General features: G+C 31.9%; 1 protein-coding gene across 9 annotated transcripts in view; it reads right to left on the reverse strand.

Annotated features, from left to right (window-relative positions):
* The window catches only part of LOC129964467 (uncharacterized), a 441,580-nt gene that overhangs the window by 187,666 nt on the left and 235,886 nt on the right, over positions 1-18,028 (reverse strand). Inside the window, exon 1 of one of the 9 annotated variants that reach the window (XM_056079102.1) lies at positions 14,851-14,923. The exons of 7 other annotated variants lie outside the window; for them this stretch is intronic. In XM_056079102.1, the coding sequence (XP_055935077.1) occupies position 14,851 (1 nt within the window). In that variant the 5' untranslated portion in view covers positions 14,852-14,923. Of the gene's footprint in view, positions 1-14,850; positions 14,924-18,028 lie in introns of those variants that run through there. One more of the 9 variants, XM_056079109.1, reaches the window with a different exon arrangement.

Raw genomic sequence — 18,028 nt, forward strand, 5'->3', positions numbered from 1 at the left:
ATTTCGAAAAACATATTTTTAGAAAATGACCGTCTGTCTGACAAATATAACTCAAAAAAGGTTTGATCTAAACGACTGAAATTTAGTATATGGTCTTTACAAAAAATTCCTGATTTCTATCAAATTTTGAGCAAAATCTATTCAGAGGAAGTCCAGTTGTCCGGCTGTTCGAATATAACTCAATAATTACAAAGCTGAAATCGATAGATAAATAAAATTAGGTTCAGAAATTTAAAATCTAGACATCAGTCAAATTTTGAGGTATATCCAACTACGGGTTGACTACCTGTAGGTTTTATTTTCGGAAACATGCATATGTGATAATTCAAAAAAGCGATGACAAATTTGGTATGGGATCTCGTGACTACAAGTGCAGACTACTTTTGCGCCAAATTTTTGTTTCAATCGGTTGAGCAGAATATATTAAAAACACAAATTTAATTTTTGGATAGTATTACGCAATCCAGGGATTAATCGCTAAATAGCTCACCAAAGATGGCACGATAGATTCAGTAATATTGCTAAATTCCCGCCAAAAGTTAACATTTCGTAACTATTGTACGCCAATGCCATTGAAGGCGTTTTCTTGCATGACAAATTTATTAGAGTCCATGGGAGAAAGTTTTGGAAACTCCCGCTGAAGTGTTTTTTTAAATTTATTTATTCATTACTTCCTCGTGTACGAGGTAAACAAACAGTAAATACTATACTATAATAGTGAAAAACTCTGAACTCGAGATTTTGATAAATTCCTACATTTCAAACTTCTTTACTTCCGAAAAACACATATTTTTGGAATTATGTCTGTCTAAGAAGGTAATAACTCAAATACGTTTTGTCGGATGAAATCTTATACACGCACTTATAGATTTCAATAGGGGCCACGGTAGCCTGGTGGGAAGGTCTCGGTTTTGGAACCGGAGGGTGCTAGCTCAGGTGTCGCCCTCGTTATCTGACAGTGGTTCAAAATGACGAGGTCCGTCCCAAAAATATCCATAGTGTTGCTTTAAAACGGGACGTTAATATAACTAAACTTAACTAAGCTTAGATTAGAAATAGAAGAAAAGAAAACCCTACGAGAATTTGAATTTCATGTGTGGTCACCATTGACAACTTTTGGACGTATTAGAACTAAGCTAAGATTTCAATAACTTTCAACGAAATCTATTCGGGGAAATTTATCTGTTTGGCTGTCCAATTACGAAATAATTACAAATGAAAACAGCTAGATGGATAAGATTTGGTAACCGAATGTATCATCTAAAGTGCACATCCGTATCAAATAGGGAACCATATCCGTCTCTGAAATGGACTTATTTGTCGTGTTATACTTTCTCCTGCATATAAATGTGATAATTAAAAGTGAATTGATAAATGAAATCTGGTACGTGATTCTGTGACTTTAATTTTAGTTCTATGACATACTTTGCATTTGGTCGATCGGGGGAAAACAAAGACGTCCAGAAGTTGTCAATGGTGTCCACACATGAAATTCAAATTCTCGTGGGGTTTTTTTTTCCTTTTCTATTTCTTATTTGCTAATTGATTTTTCCTAATCATCTACAACGAATATGTAAAACAAAACCTATTTGCTTTTATTATTTATGCTACAAATATGTGTACCTAGAACGATTGTGGTTATTTTGGTACAAATATAACAGCTTGTGTCGTGTTTTCAGTTGTGTTTTTTGTTTCCTCTGCACTATTTGTCTCTTGTTCTGCATAGGACTTAATAGGAAGTGTCTTCTTCGAATTCAAATAGGACTTAATAAAAAGGGGTATAAATGAAACAGATGGAATCAAAATTTGAGATACACTTGATAGATAAGTAGAATTCTATTTGTCCTCAGAAGTATCTGCTTCATTTGAATAACTTATTCATTTCTTTAAAAATTCACCTGTGTTTGGATACATATTTTCTTGTCCTCTCTGAAGGAATCGTTGGTAAAGAAGAATCATAGAAAAAAGAAATTTTAAAAGTGTTACAGAATTAATCTGAAATTTATTCTTATTTGGATGTAAAATCTGGTTTATCTCAAAACAAATTCCTAAAGTACAAACCTCAAGTAACCTTTCTCTCTCAAAATAACCAGAATTAGTGAAATGAAGCAGATGTAAAGAATGAGACAGTGCGGACGGCAGTTCTTTCTGACATTCGTTGGGAAGACAGCGGAAACACAATGCGTAGAAAGAAATACATGGAACGAGTTCGTGTACATTTAAATAATTAAATCTTTGGAATTTTATAAACACAAGGATATTCTTCATGAAGAAAAGATTCTGCATTTCACTACATAGAAGCCAGTACTTGGCGACATTTCTAGGATATTTAGCAATGGAGTATATCTTTAAAAGAATTAAATGCTTTTTTTTTCTCTAGAAGTATTGCAATAAAAATTTTGCATTGCATGACTTGAAGCTAATCTTTTTCGAATTTCTTATTCTGATACTTCCAACCGTTCAATTTGTTTTAATATCAGATATCTTGAATGCGCTTATTAAATGCATTTGCTTTATTATAAAACAAGTTGAAACATAATGGAAAATGAACAGTTAACACAAAGAATGGTGCGTTGCAAATTTATGCACTATATGAAGCAAAACCTCAATAAATTCAATAGGTGCTTAGAAGAGATATTGGAGAAAAAATGCGGCTGATGATTTTGATCAATAAAATTTGTCGAAGTTTTACAAATCAAGGATTTAGAACATGTCACTGTGAAGCGTAGAATGGAATATGTATACAAATTATTTCAGCTCAAAAAGGAAGGATTGTTTTCAAGCAATATTCTCAAGCACAGTATTATGAATTTGTTAGCAAAGCAAAGAAATTTTTTGGAAATATAAAACTTTATAACTAAACTGACTAAATATACATCAAACAAATCTTAATAAATTTGTATCTTTGGATGATGTAAGGAGAGCTGTCGATAGGATTACTCTTAATTCTTCTAAATATAAGGTTAGGTTTCCAGTATTGAATTGGTTTAAGCTTTAACTGGTTACAAATATGCAAAAAAAAAAAAAACTTTTAGTTTTTATTTCTCTACAACATGAGGCGTTTTTCAAAAAGAATTCACTATTTAATAATAGAAATAAAAAAAGATTTACCTTAACAATGGATAAATTCCAGCCTCTGAAATTCAAGAATCAATTCTTTGCAGAGTCATAGAACGATAGCAAAAAGTAATATATCGATTCCCTGAGAGAGGCGTGAATAGAACGAAGGGAAAAATATTTGAATTATGTCAAAGTCAGTAAATTTATTAGAGATATTATTAACCATACTATAGACACCATTTAGCCTAGATACACTAGTCTGTTTCAATATTTATCTTCTTTCGATAAATATTGAAAGAGACTATTTATCTTCTTTTTACTAGAACATTCTTTGTCTACTAAATGAAATTAGAAGGCAAAAAATAATTCTGCGTTATCTATTTACAAATGAACAGAAAATTTTCGACCCAGAAATCTTTAAAAGAGCTGTCTACTATCGCTCTATCTAAAAAGCTAAAGTGTTGCTCACAAAGCCGTATTAAAAATACAATAATGAAGATCCAACCAATCACAGTCGCTATGGTATACACTTATTGAAAATACATGAGAAAAGATTTAACCATTTTGAAAAGTCATGGAATTTTGTCGAAAATTGTTCTCCATGAAAATTCTTTCAGTTCTTTAAATTATACCTGTTCCATTGGAAGTAAATCATGATTTAAAAATATTAATAATAAATAAATAAATAAAGCTTTCAGATTAAATAGATATCCGCGAAATTCTCTTTTATTCTAAGTCATGCAAGCTATTTATATTCTAAAGAAGACATTATCGACCGTTTTATTAGCTTTTTGGTTTTAGTTGAAATTGAGGAAACAGAAAACCGAATAAATTACTAAATGGATTTAGTGAACAATAACAATAATTCTGTATAATCTATTCACTAAAGACAAAGAATTCTCAATCCAGAAACTACAAAAGAGCAATTTTCTGTCGCAGTTTTTACAAAGCTAGAGAACTGTTCACTTAGTTGTATTAAAAACACAAGAGTGAAGATTTAACCAATCACAGTCGCTATGGTACCATTTTTTAAATTACATAAGTAAAGGTTTAATCAATGAGAAGCACTATTTTGCATTTTGTCGAACATTATTTCCCCATGAAAATTCTTTTAGTTATTTAAATCTTACCTGCTCTTTCGAAGTTAAAACTTGACTTCATCATTTAAAAAGAAAATTAAAGCTTTCATAATAAATGGATATCCTTAAAATTCACTGCTATTCTAAGCCATGTAATCTATTTGTATTCTAAAGAAGATATTTTCCACTTTTTATTTGCTCTTTGGCTTTAGTCGACATTGAGAAAGACTATTCAGAAGTCAGAAAACCGTATAAATTTCCTTTAGTGCTTTAAACTGACAACATAGACTGAACTTTTTCTGTTTCGATCTCATGAAAGCAATCAGGGAGACTTTTTTTTATCGATTTACCTTCTATTTTAGGTCAAAGATGAAAGTAAAAAAAAAGGGGGGGTGTAGGAAAAGAAACAACAGAGCGGCCACACCTCAGTGAGGCGTGACTAGGCTCGTCTGAAGAGCAGAAAACCAATACTTTGGCAGACGAAATGACCGATTGAGGTAAAAGGATACTCAGCAATACCCTTACATTTCTATTTGTATACAACAGAACTATTTTTCTTCGAAGCAGGTAAGAACAATTCACTTTTTGAAAAGATACCATTTCACAGAAATGAATAAAATTTATATTTGTAACTTCGAAGAATTGATTTTTTTCTTTCTACTTTATTAAATATACAAATAAATAAATGTAGAAATTAGGAAGAGCAGGAGCTTGGGTTTGGCCGTCATGGGGATAAGAAGATTTTTTTTTTACTGTCCATAGCTACACCTCATAATACACAGTGAAAAATGTCTTAGTTAACAGCTATGCTACACGAGCCAGTTAACAGCTATGCTACACGAGCAATTGCTTTTGTATTGTGGTCTTGTTACTCGGCTGCGAACCACAAGATCTCAGGTTCGATCCTCGCTCATAACATCCGCCACAATACTTTACAATTTAAACATGCATTAGAGCTGCCCTTCCCCCAAAGTACTCCTGACTTGGCTTCTTCAGATAACCACTTTGATGTCTCACACCCTGTCCTAGCAACAATTGCGAAGATGTCGAAAAATGGCTTCCTGATAAATAATATGGATGCCTTAAAAATATGAATAATGTTTCTAGGAGGGCATTCACTCTTTGGAGGAGAGAGAAGGGCAAAATGTGTAGTTAACTAAGGCAAATATTATGTTTTATTTATATATATGTATTATTATGTACGTATTATTAAAAAAACTTTCCAAAATATTAAGAATTATTAAACGATACATCTGACAAATACTTACTTATCTACAGCAAATTAGTATTTAATGTAATGTAGTGATACATGGCGTAGCTTACTCGGGTTTATCAACTATCTTTGATTATTATAATTAAGCTTAGTTGATGGGGTTTCATGAGAATAAAATTTTAGGCTTATGGTGCAAAGTATTTGGCACAGTAACGGCAAACATTTTCATAAATAAAAAAATAAAAAAATAATAAAAAAATAATCTTCAAATTCAAACACATACATAAAAGGTGAAATATAAATCAGTATGATTAAATATTAAGAAATACTTTCCAGCAATGCATAAATCTGAAAAAAAAAAATTTTAATTTAAAGTAATAATAATATTTAAACAGCAAAAAGAAATTGGAATGGTTCAAAAATTCAAAAAAGTCAGCGAGAAAACATTAAGTCAGAGTTAAAAACAAAAATTGCCCCTATCATTTGAAACAGGAAACAAGATCGTATTTATCTTATCATTCAATTTTTACTTTCAAGTATTTGTCATATGCAACAGTAAGCTAAGTAAAAGATTTAAAATCAATTCATCAAAGCGGGTTGGTATTTTAATTTGAGTCTGAGAATTATTTTTCCATAAGATGAGAGCTTTTGTTTTTAATTTTCAGCCACACGAGAATTTTTTTTTTTTTTTACTGTTTCGTATAAGAGCATCGACAATTTCATCTTCAGGCACGGAAATGTCTTTGTTAGAGAAAAGCTATGAGTGAAAAAAATAGCCTACTGGCATAAATCCAAGTCCGTATAAGGAAAACATATAACACGATAACTGACCGCAATGTTGAAACAGCAAATAACCGTATCAAGCCTTGAACGAAAGGTGACTTTAACACTACAAAGCAACAGCATTATCGACACTACCATATTTGCAATCTTATGAAGAAAAGAAAAGCCATCAAAAAATCGAAATACATCGAAAGCTTGCCGTGTTATCAATGATCAGTCTTCAAAAGGCTTCAAGCCGATCTCATTTATTGGCAGGCTGCAACTAAAAAAAAACTTTTTTTTCCCATGAAAAGTTGCGATGCGAGGTAAGAAGCGATAGGATTCACGCGAAGAGTTTCTCTCAAAATAACTGGAGCGCAAAAAAACCTTCCGATTGCAGAAAGCCCCCCTGGGCGATAAGTAAATGGGCACTCGCCTCGTATCTCTATCGTTTGGCGGAAGCGCCTAATGACTGTCGGGTGCAGGCACTCCAAACGATAGGAGAAGACCCTCCACCCCCTCTATCCAAGTCGTTAGATCATGAAGGAGAGGGATTTTCATCAGATTGTAACGATATTTTTCGCGGCGTTTTTGTGCAGGTCCACATGGAACGGTCTGCCAATAGGCCTTTCATTACGTTAAGGCACTACTTGAAAAATGAACTCCTAAAAAATAAAAAGTTGAGTTTTGTTCGATAAATCTTCTCTTTGGGATATAAATTGTAAAGCGTCGAACTTAGATACAGAAGGTGATCGATTAAACAGATGAAAACAGAGCTTTGTTCACAGAAAGACAAGAAATACCGTAAAATTTTTTTCTATACCATAGTATTTTACTAGGAAATAAATGTATTCAGTATACTTGAGAAAAAATTCTCAAATATTGTACCCACAATGAACATGAATCAGGGTAACTGAGTGTTATTTGCATATATTTACAGCTAAATTTCAAAATAAATATTTTAATCACAATTAAATAAATTGATACTAAATAAGTAGTATTTGTGTCTGAATTAATAATATGATTTAATAAAAAAAACGTCCAATCGGGGTCGTCGCACTGTAGATTCTCATTAATGGAAACAAGTTTATCCAATTAGACCTAGACATGACACCCAACCATTTCTTTTTCTCAAGAAATTCTCTTCCACCCCCAGTCAGCGATTTTATACACTTCCAGTAACACGAACAGCACTTGATATCTAATCTAGAATCAGATATAACAATATTATTTCATTCAAATAAAGCCTGTTAGAAAGCAGCTACATCTACTTAATAGTACTGACGGTTCATAATAATGGAGATGCAATAGACCCCTTTCAGGAATAATTATTATTTGCTGTTTCATTCTGTTCTCCACTGAGATTGCTAGACTTTCCCCTAATAACCAGTAGGGTGTTTACCCACGGCAGTTACAGTTAGTACAACCCTTCAAGTATTTTCCACCTGATGCTTATGTTGTTCTGTATAGAAAGCAACATGAGATCATCATGTGCCCAGTTGAATTAAATGATGATGCACAATGCACATGATGGTCTGGACTGACTAAATCAAATCAACTAAATAACTATAGTAAAAAGTTTTAAAATTACAATAGGAAACATTTGATGAAGTCGGAGTCCTTTTTTTTCCGTTTCTTCGTTATATTTATCAAATTATAGAATCCAGCAAATATAACTGAGTTTAAAAGTTTTGTAACAAATCAATTAATGAAAGTCAATAACTGAGACTCGTTAAAGAAAACTACAAGTGTAGAAGATTTTTAAAAAAATACATATACTGTGGTGAAAGCTTATAAGCCAGTTAACAGCTATGCTACACGAGCAATTGCTTTTGTATTGTGGTCTTGTTACTCGGGGCTGCGAACCACAAGATCTCAGGTTCGATCCTCGCTCATAACATCCGCCACAATACTTTGCAATTTAAACATGCCTTATAAAATACTTTTTGGCTTTCTCGTATACGAAATATACTAAGAGAAATTACTATTATCTGCAAGCAATTCGAACTTGAGATTTTGACGAATCTCTACATTTCACGAGTTCAGAAGGCATATTTTTAATCTGTCATACATGCTGTCTGAAGACATAATTAGAGTACGTCTATCTGTCTATGAATACGATAATTCAAAAACGGTTTGAACTAAATGGAAGAAATTTGATATGTACTTTATATTTTATATATATATATATATATATATATATATATATATATATATATATATATATATATATATATATATATATATATATGTGTGTGTGTGTGTGTGTGTGTGTGTGTGTGTGTGTGTGTGTGTGTGTGTGTGTGTGTGTGTGTGTGTGTGTGTGTTAAATTCCAAAATGAAGTGAATCCACTAAATATAAAGAGCTAGGAGCATAAATTTTGATGCATTTGATACATTGAATTATTATCTAAAGTGTAAATCAGGATAAACATTCAGACAAAACCCTCAAGGGTTTAAACAAATGTTGGTCTGTATTTCCGCATTCATGTAAAAACTAAAACTCTAAAATTCAACCACAAATACAATTTGATATTGTGGTGAAGCTTTATAAGCCAGATAACAGCCTCTATACAGGAGTGATCACTTTTGTCTAGTGGTCAAGTTACTCGGCAACGAACCCAAACGTTGCGAGTTCGGTCCTCGCTATCTCCAAATCATTACAATATATAATCTCGTTACTAAAACTGCAGTTCTGAGTCAAATTCTGAATTTTAGCAGTCAAAATTGCATCATCTAGGATATATATTCGCTTTTATGTACAATGCGACGGTATAAAATGCTCATGTGCCAAACACTGAAAATAAATATATGAGTATTAAGAAAGTTTTCGGCCTTGCCCTCGCCCAAAAATGTGAGTCGGGCATGGGAGGAGGAATAATATTTTCATTACGAATGTGAGGAAATTTCAGAGACACATCTCACGCCGGTTGTCACCTCACCTCTCTGCCATAGACACCTCACCACCATAGTGTTCTTATCGTAAAAAAACAACAACTGATAAACCATTCTGTATCAATAATGTAAATAAGATTTATTCTTACTTATCCTATCCTTTTATCCTTACAATGTATAGCGAAGAAAGGTTGTTTCCCTATGGGGTCATTGACTTAAGTAAGAGAAATAACGAAGCTCAGAAACAGAAAACACTTGACAACAATCAAATGAACATAGCGATTGAGAAACATGCGGCAATTCAGCTTTTAGTAAGGCTCTTAGGAATTGAAATATATGTGCTACAATTGTTAAAAAGAGAAACTCACACAAAACGAAGAGAAAACCCGAGAGCTATAATTTAAAATTATCCTTTCAAACTAGAAAACTGGCATCAAGGTCACATCTGTAGGTACAAAAATAAAGGGGTTAGACTTTTTAAAGCTTTATTCAAAAAGAAAAAAAAATTATTTCAAAACATAGCAAAACTTGATAAAGAAAGAAAAACAAATTTCACATATACGTGACAAAATGTTAAAACCAGGTAGACCAGAATGTTAAAACTAGATAGACAAAAATGTTAAAACTTCAAAATTAATAATATTTTGCGCTATGTTATGCCGTTGTCACTGTTGAATATTTTGAATAATTTTTGCGTGATGGAATTTTAAAACAATATCTATTTTTTAAAAACATTTTTCATTTTAAAATACACTAAAAATTTAGTCCATAAAGCATATTTATCAACACATGCGTAGATCTATATAAGAGTATTGTGAATAAGTAAGTTAAGTAAGCATTCGATATTATATAACTATTATATGAAAATACAATTATTATATGTTACCACAGCTTTTATAACAGCTAAAACAGAGAAAATATAGTTCTATCACAAACAAAACAAAAAAACTAGTTTTCATTTTATTTGTTGAAAATATTGTTTTTTTTTTTTTTTTTTTTTTTTGTCGGTTGCTTTCACAAAAATTGCCAGAATACAATCAATATAAACTCACATGATAAAATTCATACGGATCGTTTAACCTTTTATTTTCAAATACATTATTAAACTTGCATAATGAGGAAGGATAAGTGGTTGCAGAAAAATATGATACTCAGAGATGCAACTTATTAAATGACATGTACATTTAAGTCACTTGAATGGATGCCATTTCTTTTCGAATGTTTCTATGAAGCCCAAAAGTGTAAACAGATGCAGAGAGAAAAGGCAGAACATTATTGAAAGGAAACTATTCATGTCGTACTCTTAGAATAAGAGGTCACTGCAAAAGTCATCGCAGTTTAAGCAAATAATACAGAGGAAACTAAATAGTCTGATTAATAAGGAGACATTTTGTACAGGGATTTTTTTTTCTTGTAACTGCGATTGACCATAAAACAAAGACCAGAGTAGATAATAAAAGGAATTTATAACATAAACATTATATACAATAATGGTTACGTTTCGACATAATCGGAAGGGGGATTCAAGTGCTTTTCACATCAGTGGATTAGGTTTCCGATTCCTTCTTCGAAAAACATTGACATCATCGATGTGAGAGGAGCCTTGTAAATAAATTATCGTTGTGTTTCTTGTTTACGCAATAATTTATTTGATAGTAAAGATTGCGTCCTGGGTGAAATGGCTTGAAGACACATGTTGTCTTTTATGGGGTTTATTGGTAGTAACAACAAAGAGCACATGAATACGCCATAGTGTAGTAGGCCTAGAGAACAACACATAAAATTTCTCGGGAGAGAAAGAGAGAGAGCAGAGATCACACTCCCCCTTGTACAGGGGTCCAGTTCGCTTCTGCTGGGAAAAAAATATACTAAACAACAACAGGAAGACCAAGTGATACATGATTGGCAGCTAGCTCCGCCCAGGAAGATCATGTTGTTAACTGAATTCTTAACAAGCCTTATTGTTGGAATTATCTCATTAGTTTGGAATTATGATTTAAATAACCTAACCCTACTCAATTCAGGCAACAGTTGAAAATCACTCGTCTCTAAGTCTCATTCTCCATGAAGGCAGGGGGGGGGGAGTAAAATCTAGACTGTTTCTCACCATGAACGATCTTGTTTCATGAGTTCATCAAGTGATTCACATGAAATGTAGGATGCTGGAATCCCAGGCAAGTAGCTGGCCGAATCTTCAGACATAATCCAAAATTGTCATTTGGTAGGGTGAATCGATTGACATTCCTAATCCATACTTTTTTTTCTCAAAAGAAAATTCAAGGAAATTCCAGATTAATGAACTACAAAGGAATATTAAGACCCAATTCAGATCACCAACTTTTTTCAAACATGGGATCTAAAACCTGATCTATCGATATGAAAAATGCCAGAATGTTCACGGATATTATGCTATAAAGTAATTGTTATTACACTTTTGGCATTAGATTTATTTAATTTTCAACACTGTATTTTTAATGGTCTCTAGAAGCTTGAAAAAAAGACAGTCTTCACATATTCCTCAAAAAAAATGTATAGAAGATTTGAATTTTTATTCCGAATCATCGTAGCACTTCAATGTTTCTAGATTTGATTTAGCCGTTCGAATCAGATTGATCGAATCAGCCGTTGCATTCCAAATGTAACAATTTTTCTTGACGCAATCTAGAGAGTTAAAGCTAACCTAAAAATAGCAAGCAAAGTTAGGAATTTACTTTAAAGTTTATGTCAAAGGAAAGTTAAAGGAAACGATTCAAAGATTTGATACAAAAAAATTGGTTTTAATATTATTGCAGAAATGAAAATAATTACTATAAATTGTGTTTGAAAATAACTATGAAATATTTTAAAGAAAAGAAATTAAATTAAATTACTTTAAGAACAAAACTTTAAAAATAAATTGAAAGGAAATGAAATTGTTATCTTTGAAAACCCAATCATTGAATTTTAAAGTGATGCTAAAAAGGCTTATGTGTTATAATATTTCATACAGCGGAGGAAAACGTCAATATTTCAATTAATTTTCATTAATATAAACTAATTAAAATTTTAAAATATCTTCTTATTCAGCATCCAAAGAAGTATTTATCTGCCAAATGAAATCAGTAACGCAAAGATCTGTCCTATCAAACGTGAAAGAAAGACGCAATTTACAGAAAATGAAATAAAATATAAAAAAAAACACTGCACAAAATAAAATAAAGGTAAGTGGTTTAGAAAGAATATAGCAGATTCATTTTTTAAAAATTAGTTCTATGGTTAAAAGTTTGTGAAAACAATTTCAAAAAAGTCCTAATTGATGGTGTCCTGATAAGAATTCTGAGCGGAAAGTTAAGATTAAATCCAAATTCACTCCTCTTACTTTTCCAGAGTTTACACTCCAAAAGGATGTGATTACTTTCGCCGATTTTTGCCTCACTAACATCTCTTGTTCTTTCTACAAAAACCTTTTTGACAGATTTTTTTTAAAAAACCACATGCCCTGCGGGAATTCGGTTTATGCAAAAAATCCCTTCTTTTCTTTTTGGACCCTCTTTATCAAAATATCCGCTAGTTATTCTTTCTTTAGATGAATTATTACAGGTTTTTTTGCCATTATTGGATAGACTTTCATAACGTTGGTTTTAAAATGGACTTTCACTTTATGAGGGCAAATATCAATCTCGCGTTTCTTACAATTTATCAGACAATCTGCAGAAAATATGACCACATAAAACCCTCATCGTGTGAAAAAAGAGTATTATTATCACATCAGTTGAGATGTGATGTCATCATATGTACGTCATCAATCGTCTAGCTCATAGCGTTATTAAATTTTCGACTCAGTAAAGTCTGAAACGTAGAAATTCATCAAAAATTTCGAGATGTAAATTTTTTATCGATTAAATTAATTTATCGTTGTACTGAGAAACAAAAACCTTTTTAATTTCCAAATAAATTAATTGTTAATTCACGACATATAGTCAAACACATTGCTGCCGATATTATTTAGTATATTAGTGTAAAGGGCGTCTGAAAATTAACGCAAGATCTGAATCTGCCACCACTCGTGCAGTGAAGTGTTGCATCTTAATTAAAAAACCATTTGACAGATGATAATTTAGGTTTAGTTAAAACGGAGCGCTACACGATAGAACAACGTGTTAACGCTAGATTTGAATTAAATAAAAAACGCAGTTTTTTTTTCTTTAAATTGTTATATTTTTATTCAGTAGTTAAGTGCACGGGATAGGATTATGTATGGAATAACACGCAGGACAAATGGCTTTCACGGCTTTGCCGGCGCATGCGCACTCTTTTGTCAAAATTTTCCATGACCATTTTTAATAAATGTGGCTGAATTTCGTTGATGCAACGTTGAATTTGTGGCGGATTGTGATGAGCGAGGATAGAACCTGGGTCCTTGTGGTTCGCAGCCCAGTAACATGACCACAATACAAAAGCAAAGTGTTGCGTAGCTGTTAACTGGCTTATACGCTTTCACCACAAATTTCCTCCTTCAATGTACGCTTTCTTGTGGGCTTGTTCGCATAGATCTTTGACTTCAAATAACCCCATAAAAAGAAATCAAATGACGTTAAATAACACGATCTAGGGGGCTGATTCTCAAAGTTTCGAAAAGTTGCAGCCAGGTTTTGAAATACTGTTCAACAATGAAAACACATTGTTCTCTCGTATAACGCTCCATTTTTAGTAACCCTAAACTATCAATTGTCAAATGGATTTTTTAATAGGGTTGCCAACACTTTACTGCGCGAATGGTGGCAAATTTAAATCTTGAATTAATTTTGGGACACCTTTTATAAATGAAAATTAATCGTAATGCTGCAAAGACAGTCTTCCCTCCCACAAAAAATTTCAAAAATAAATACACTTAAAGTAAGATAGATTCAGAGATTAGGCAACTGCCTAGAACTATCGGATGGATAAGGACCATAGGCAAATTGATAAAAAATTATTAGCCTAGCTGTGAAATAAATAAATTTGTAAGGAATACCATTTTTTTAGTTATATTAAAATTACAGGAAAAGGGGACTTTGAATTATTAAAATCACTATTTAAATACAAATAATTATTATTTTATGAATATATACTGCAATATTAATAATTCGATAACTACTTAAATTATATTCCACTTGACAGGTTCTTTAAAATATTAATTATTTGTTTATTATTATTTAGCTACAACTTATCATAATTAATTGTTTTTATTTGTAAATAAGGATATCATAAATTAATTTTTAATTTATTTGTTTGATGCGCGAATAAATAAATTTGTAAAGAATAAAATTTTTTGAGTTACATTAAGATTACGAATATATGGACATTATATTTAAATAAAGATTTTAATAATTCAAATAATTTTTATTGGACTCAAGTCATATATTTCAATAATAATAATTCTTTAACTATTTAAATTATATTCTTCTTAACAGGCTACTAAAAATAATGTTTAATTTACTATTTAGCAAGAATTTATCATAATTAATTGTTCTTAATCGTAAGTAAGAAAATCATAAATTAATAATTATAAATAATTTTTAAAGAATTTTATTATCTTAGTCTCTTTTCCATAATATACATATTTAAAAAAATAAGTAAATAAAAACATATACTTTCAACAATACTACTAACATGAAAATTTAATCTAAAATAAATCTTTAATTAGCTGATTAAGTTAAAAAAAATGTGCCGAAATACGAAACTAAACTGACCAATTATTAAAAGAAGAGTTTCATAATAGGTATAGTCTATGTACGCAAAATAACTAAATCCGCCACAAGAAAAATTACAAATGCGAAGCCAAAGGAAAAACAAAGTCTATTAAGATATAGATATCTTTACTTCGAAATGCTAGTTTCACAATAAATATCAATCCAAGACTCGTGCAGCATTCCTCGCACACAAGGACACCGATCCTTTCTCAAGAAAGTTAGGAAAGAAGAAAAAGCTTTTCCTCACACGCCAAGCGACGGCAGTTTATCGCCAAGGAATCGGAGTTCATGGCGCGGAAGAAAGAAACAGAAAACTCGAAACATCTGTCAAGCTCGCTTTACCTTCAGGTGAGAGCGCTCTCGTGATCCCGGACTCCTGGCACGAACACCGCTGGCTGCCTGCACCGCGCCGCAGAAGCTCTGCTTCTAGGAGGGGGGAGGAGGTATTTTTCCGTTCAACAAATGCTGTTTCGTTGGGGTCGGGGAGAGTTATGGCGTATCTTCGGAAACTCTTTTCTGCAAAGTTTATTCGGAATGGATAGCATAACATTATACCGAGCACAGCTGGGCAGTAAAAAGTTGCTCAGTGGAAAAGTTACTGTGGATTAGTTTTGAATGTATTCGCAATAATAATGTGTTTGACTTTTAACTGCTTATTCTTTGACTGGAACTTTTTCCATAAATTTCTGTTCGGAAATTTTCGCATAGGGTGACCAATATATCATCATTTTCTTCGCAGGATGCTCAACCAAAACTCATCTTCTCCTTTATTTAAAGTCTAAACTCGATATGTTTTTCAGAGAAATAAAAATATTCCGGATTTCGTCAAACCGAAGAACCTTAGCGATTATCTTTAAATTGCAGGTTCCCCAAAATTTGATCATGTCTAGATTTTAAAAATGAACCAAATAAATGATGCACATATCACAAGGAAACTTAGTTGACATTTAAGGAGAGGGGGGGGGGGAATTACAAGAATATTTTGAACAAATTTACAAAAGGCATTTTATAAATAGTTTTATTTGTACATTATATTTGTACAAAAGCCTATTATAATGTATTGCACATATTATATAATACATTACTAATGAATGTTTACAATACATTAATTATATAATATATTGTAACGGATATTGTAGAATACAATGTATTGTTACATATATTGTAATAATTGGCTTTATAGATGCGCTATAGTACATTATATAGATATAATATAATTACCATTAGAATTTTATCAAATCTGCATTTGAGTGCGTTTTCAACAAAAGTTGAGAGGTTGAAGAAAAAGATGAAACATCTAAATGAAAATAGTTTAAGCATTAAAAATAATTCTAATAGTATATTTTTAAATTGAAAAACTGGGAAATAAAAACAAAAAAGTGATTTTCTATTCATTTTCGAATTTATTTAGAATGTTAATAGTGCGAAAGAACTAACTGTTAAGACATTGTAAAATATCTTAGGGTAATCTAACATGATTGAAATGAAAAACTATAATGTAGCAGTTGCATTACTCTAGCTTCTCTTCTGGATAATAGATAGAAATGCCTGATTAGGCACGCATCCCATAGTGCATTGCGATTGTAAATAATGAGATGAGATGTTGTTCTGTTAAGGTGTGCGCGAGTTAATTTCTTGTCTTGTCTTCGTGTTTTGTGTTTGTTTTGTGTGAAATGTGATCATTAAAGAAATGTTCCCTCTTGCTTCCACTGCACCACTCTTCATTCCACCAAAATACAAAGTTTACGATTTTAAAGTACTAAATTTGTAAATATGTCCTTCTAAACCTCATCTTAGAAAATCCGCCTAGAATTTTTATATTGGTTTATTCATCAGATCATAACATTCCCGGCCATCTATCATTGGTCAAGGCACAATAAGTATGTGACATTATCCATATAATAACATTGTATAAAATAGCTTTAGAGTGCAGTAAGATAATTAAAACGCTTTATTTTTCAGGATTTGTTACTAAAATAAATTGCCATAATTTTCCTAATTTACTAATTTTTTTTAAATTATATCCTTCCGTGGTACTTTCAAAAACGAATATATATATATAATCTCCATGGTGGCAGCCTTACTTTTTCAGAAATCGCCACTTGGGTCAGGATATTTGCTTTTCTTGGAGGAGGGCCCCCGTGCATGAATGGTATGTGGGAAGTCGCCCTGGTGCTGTTTTAATTAGGGTTGGCAACAGACGCGATCAGACAACCCTGGCTCGATTTCGAAGTGGACACACTCGTGTACAACGTCATGTGATGGACAACAAAGTTTATCTTCTGTGTCCAAAATGCAATGCGACTGAAGCTGCTCCTGCCCACATTTTAGCCTGTATCGGTTTCAATAAAAGCCAGCTGTTCTGGATTCCTGAGGCTGTGCTTCATTGTTTGAAGGCGTTCGGACTCATGGACCTGGTTTGATGTTACTGTCGACCAGGTGGGATAAGCCACAACACATATATAATCTACGCGAAATAATTAATTTCCTGATTGCTTGAACCCTGTTTCCGTTGTAACTTTATCTCCTAAGCAGCGCAGGCTATTATTTTTCTTATATCATTAAAGCGCTGCGTTCGGTAAATCGTTTTTTAAAACTATATAAGCTCCGAATATTTCCTCATGATCTTTTTTTTTTGTGCTTCCCGCTTTGCTATTCAATACGCGTTACACCATGCTGGCCATGCTTTGGGCAAGAAATACTGAAAAAAGATCAAATTTGGACTATTTTATTGAAATTATGAAGAATAAAAATATTTAAAAATTCTGCTTGTATAAACCATATTATATATATATATATATATATATATATATATATATATATATATATATATATATATATATATATATATATATATATATATATATATATATATATATATATATATACAATGTATGGTTTATACAAGGAAAAATATTTTGGGTTTCGTCAATCTGAAGGAAGGAATTACGTGAGATTTTCAAAACGCAGCATAAGCAAAACATAATGCTGACTAATTTTTGAAACAGAACAAAATGATTAATGCACATATTGCAGCGAAATTTGGTTGATATTACTAGCCAGATAACTCACATAAATATTTTACAAGAAAATTCTGAAATTTTCAGCAGTTATTTTTGTTAGAAATTCTCTGTTTTCGCACGTTTTCTATTGTACTTAATGAACTGCACATATCAGTTTGGTTGGCGTGTATCTTGAATAGAGGTATGTCTAAACTACGCCGAACACAACCAGATTCTTTCAGGTTAGTCATCACAAGGATGTCTCCAGTCTGACCCACTGCACCCACAAACAGTATCAATTCCCCG

The sequence above is a fragment of the Argiope bruennichi genome, chromosome 1, assembly GCF_947563725.1.
Source record: "Argiope bruennichi chromosome 1, qqArgBrue1.1, whole genome shotgun sequence".
NCBI classification, from domain to species: Eukaryota; Metazoa; Arthropoda; class Arachnida; order Araneae; family Araneidae; genus Argiope; species Argiope bruennichi.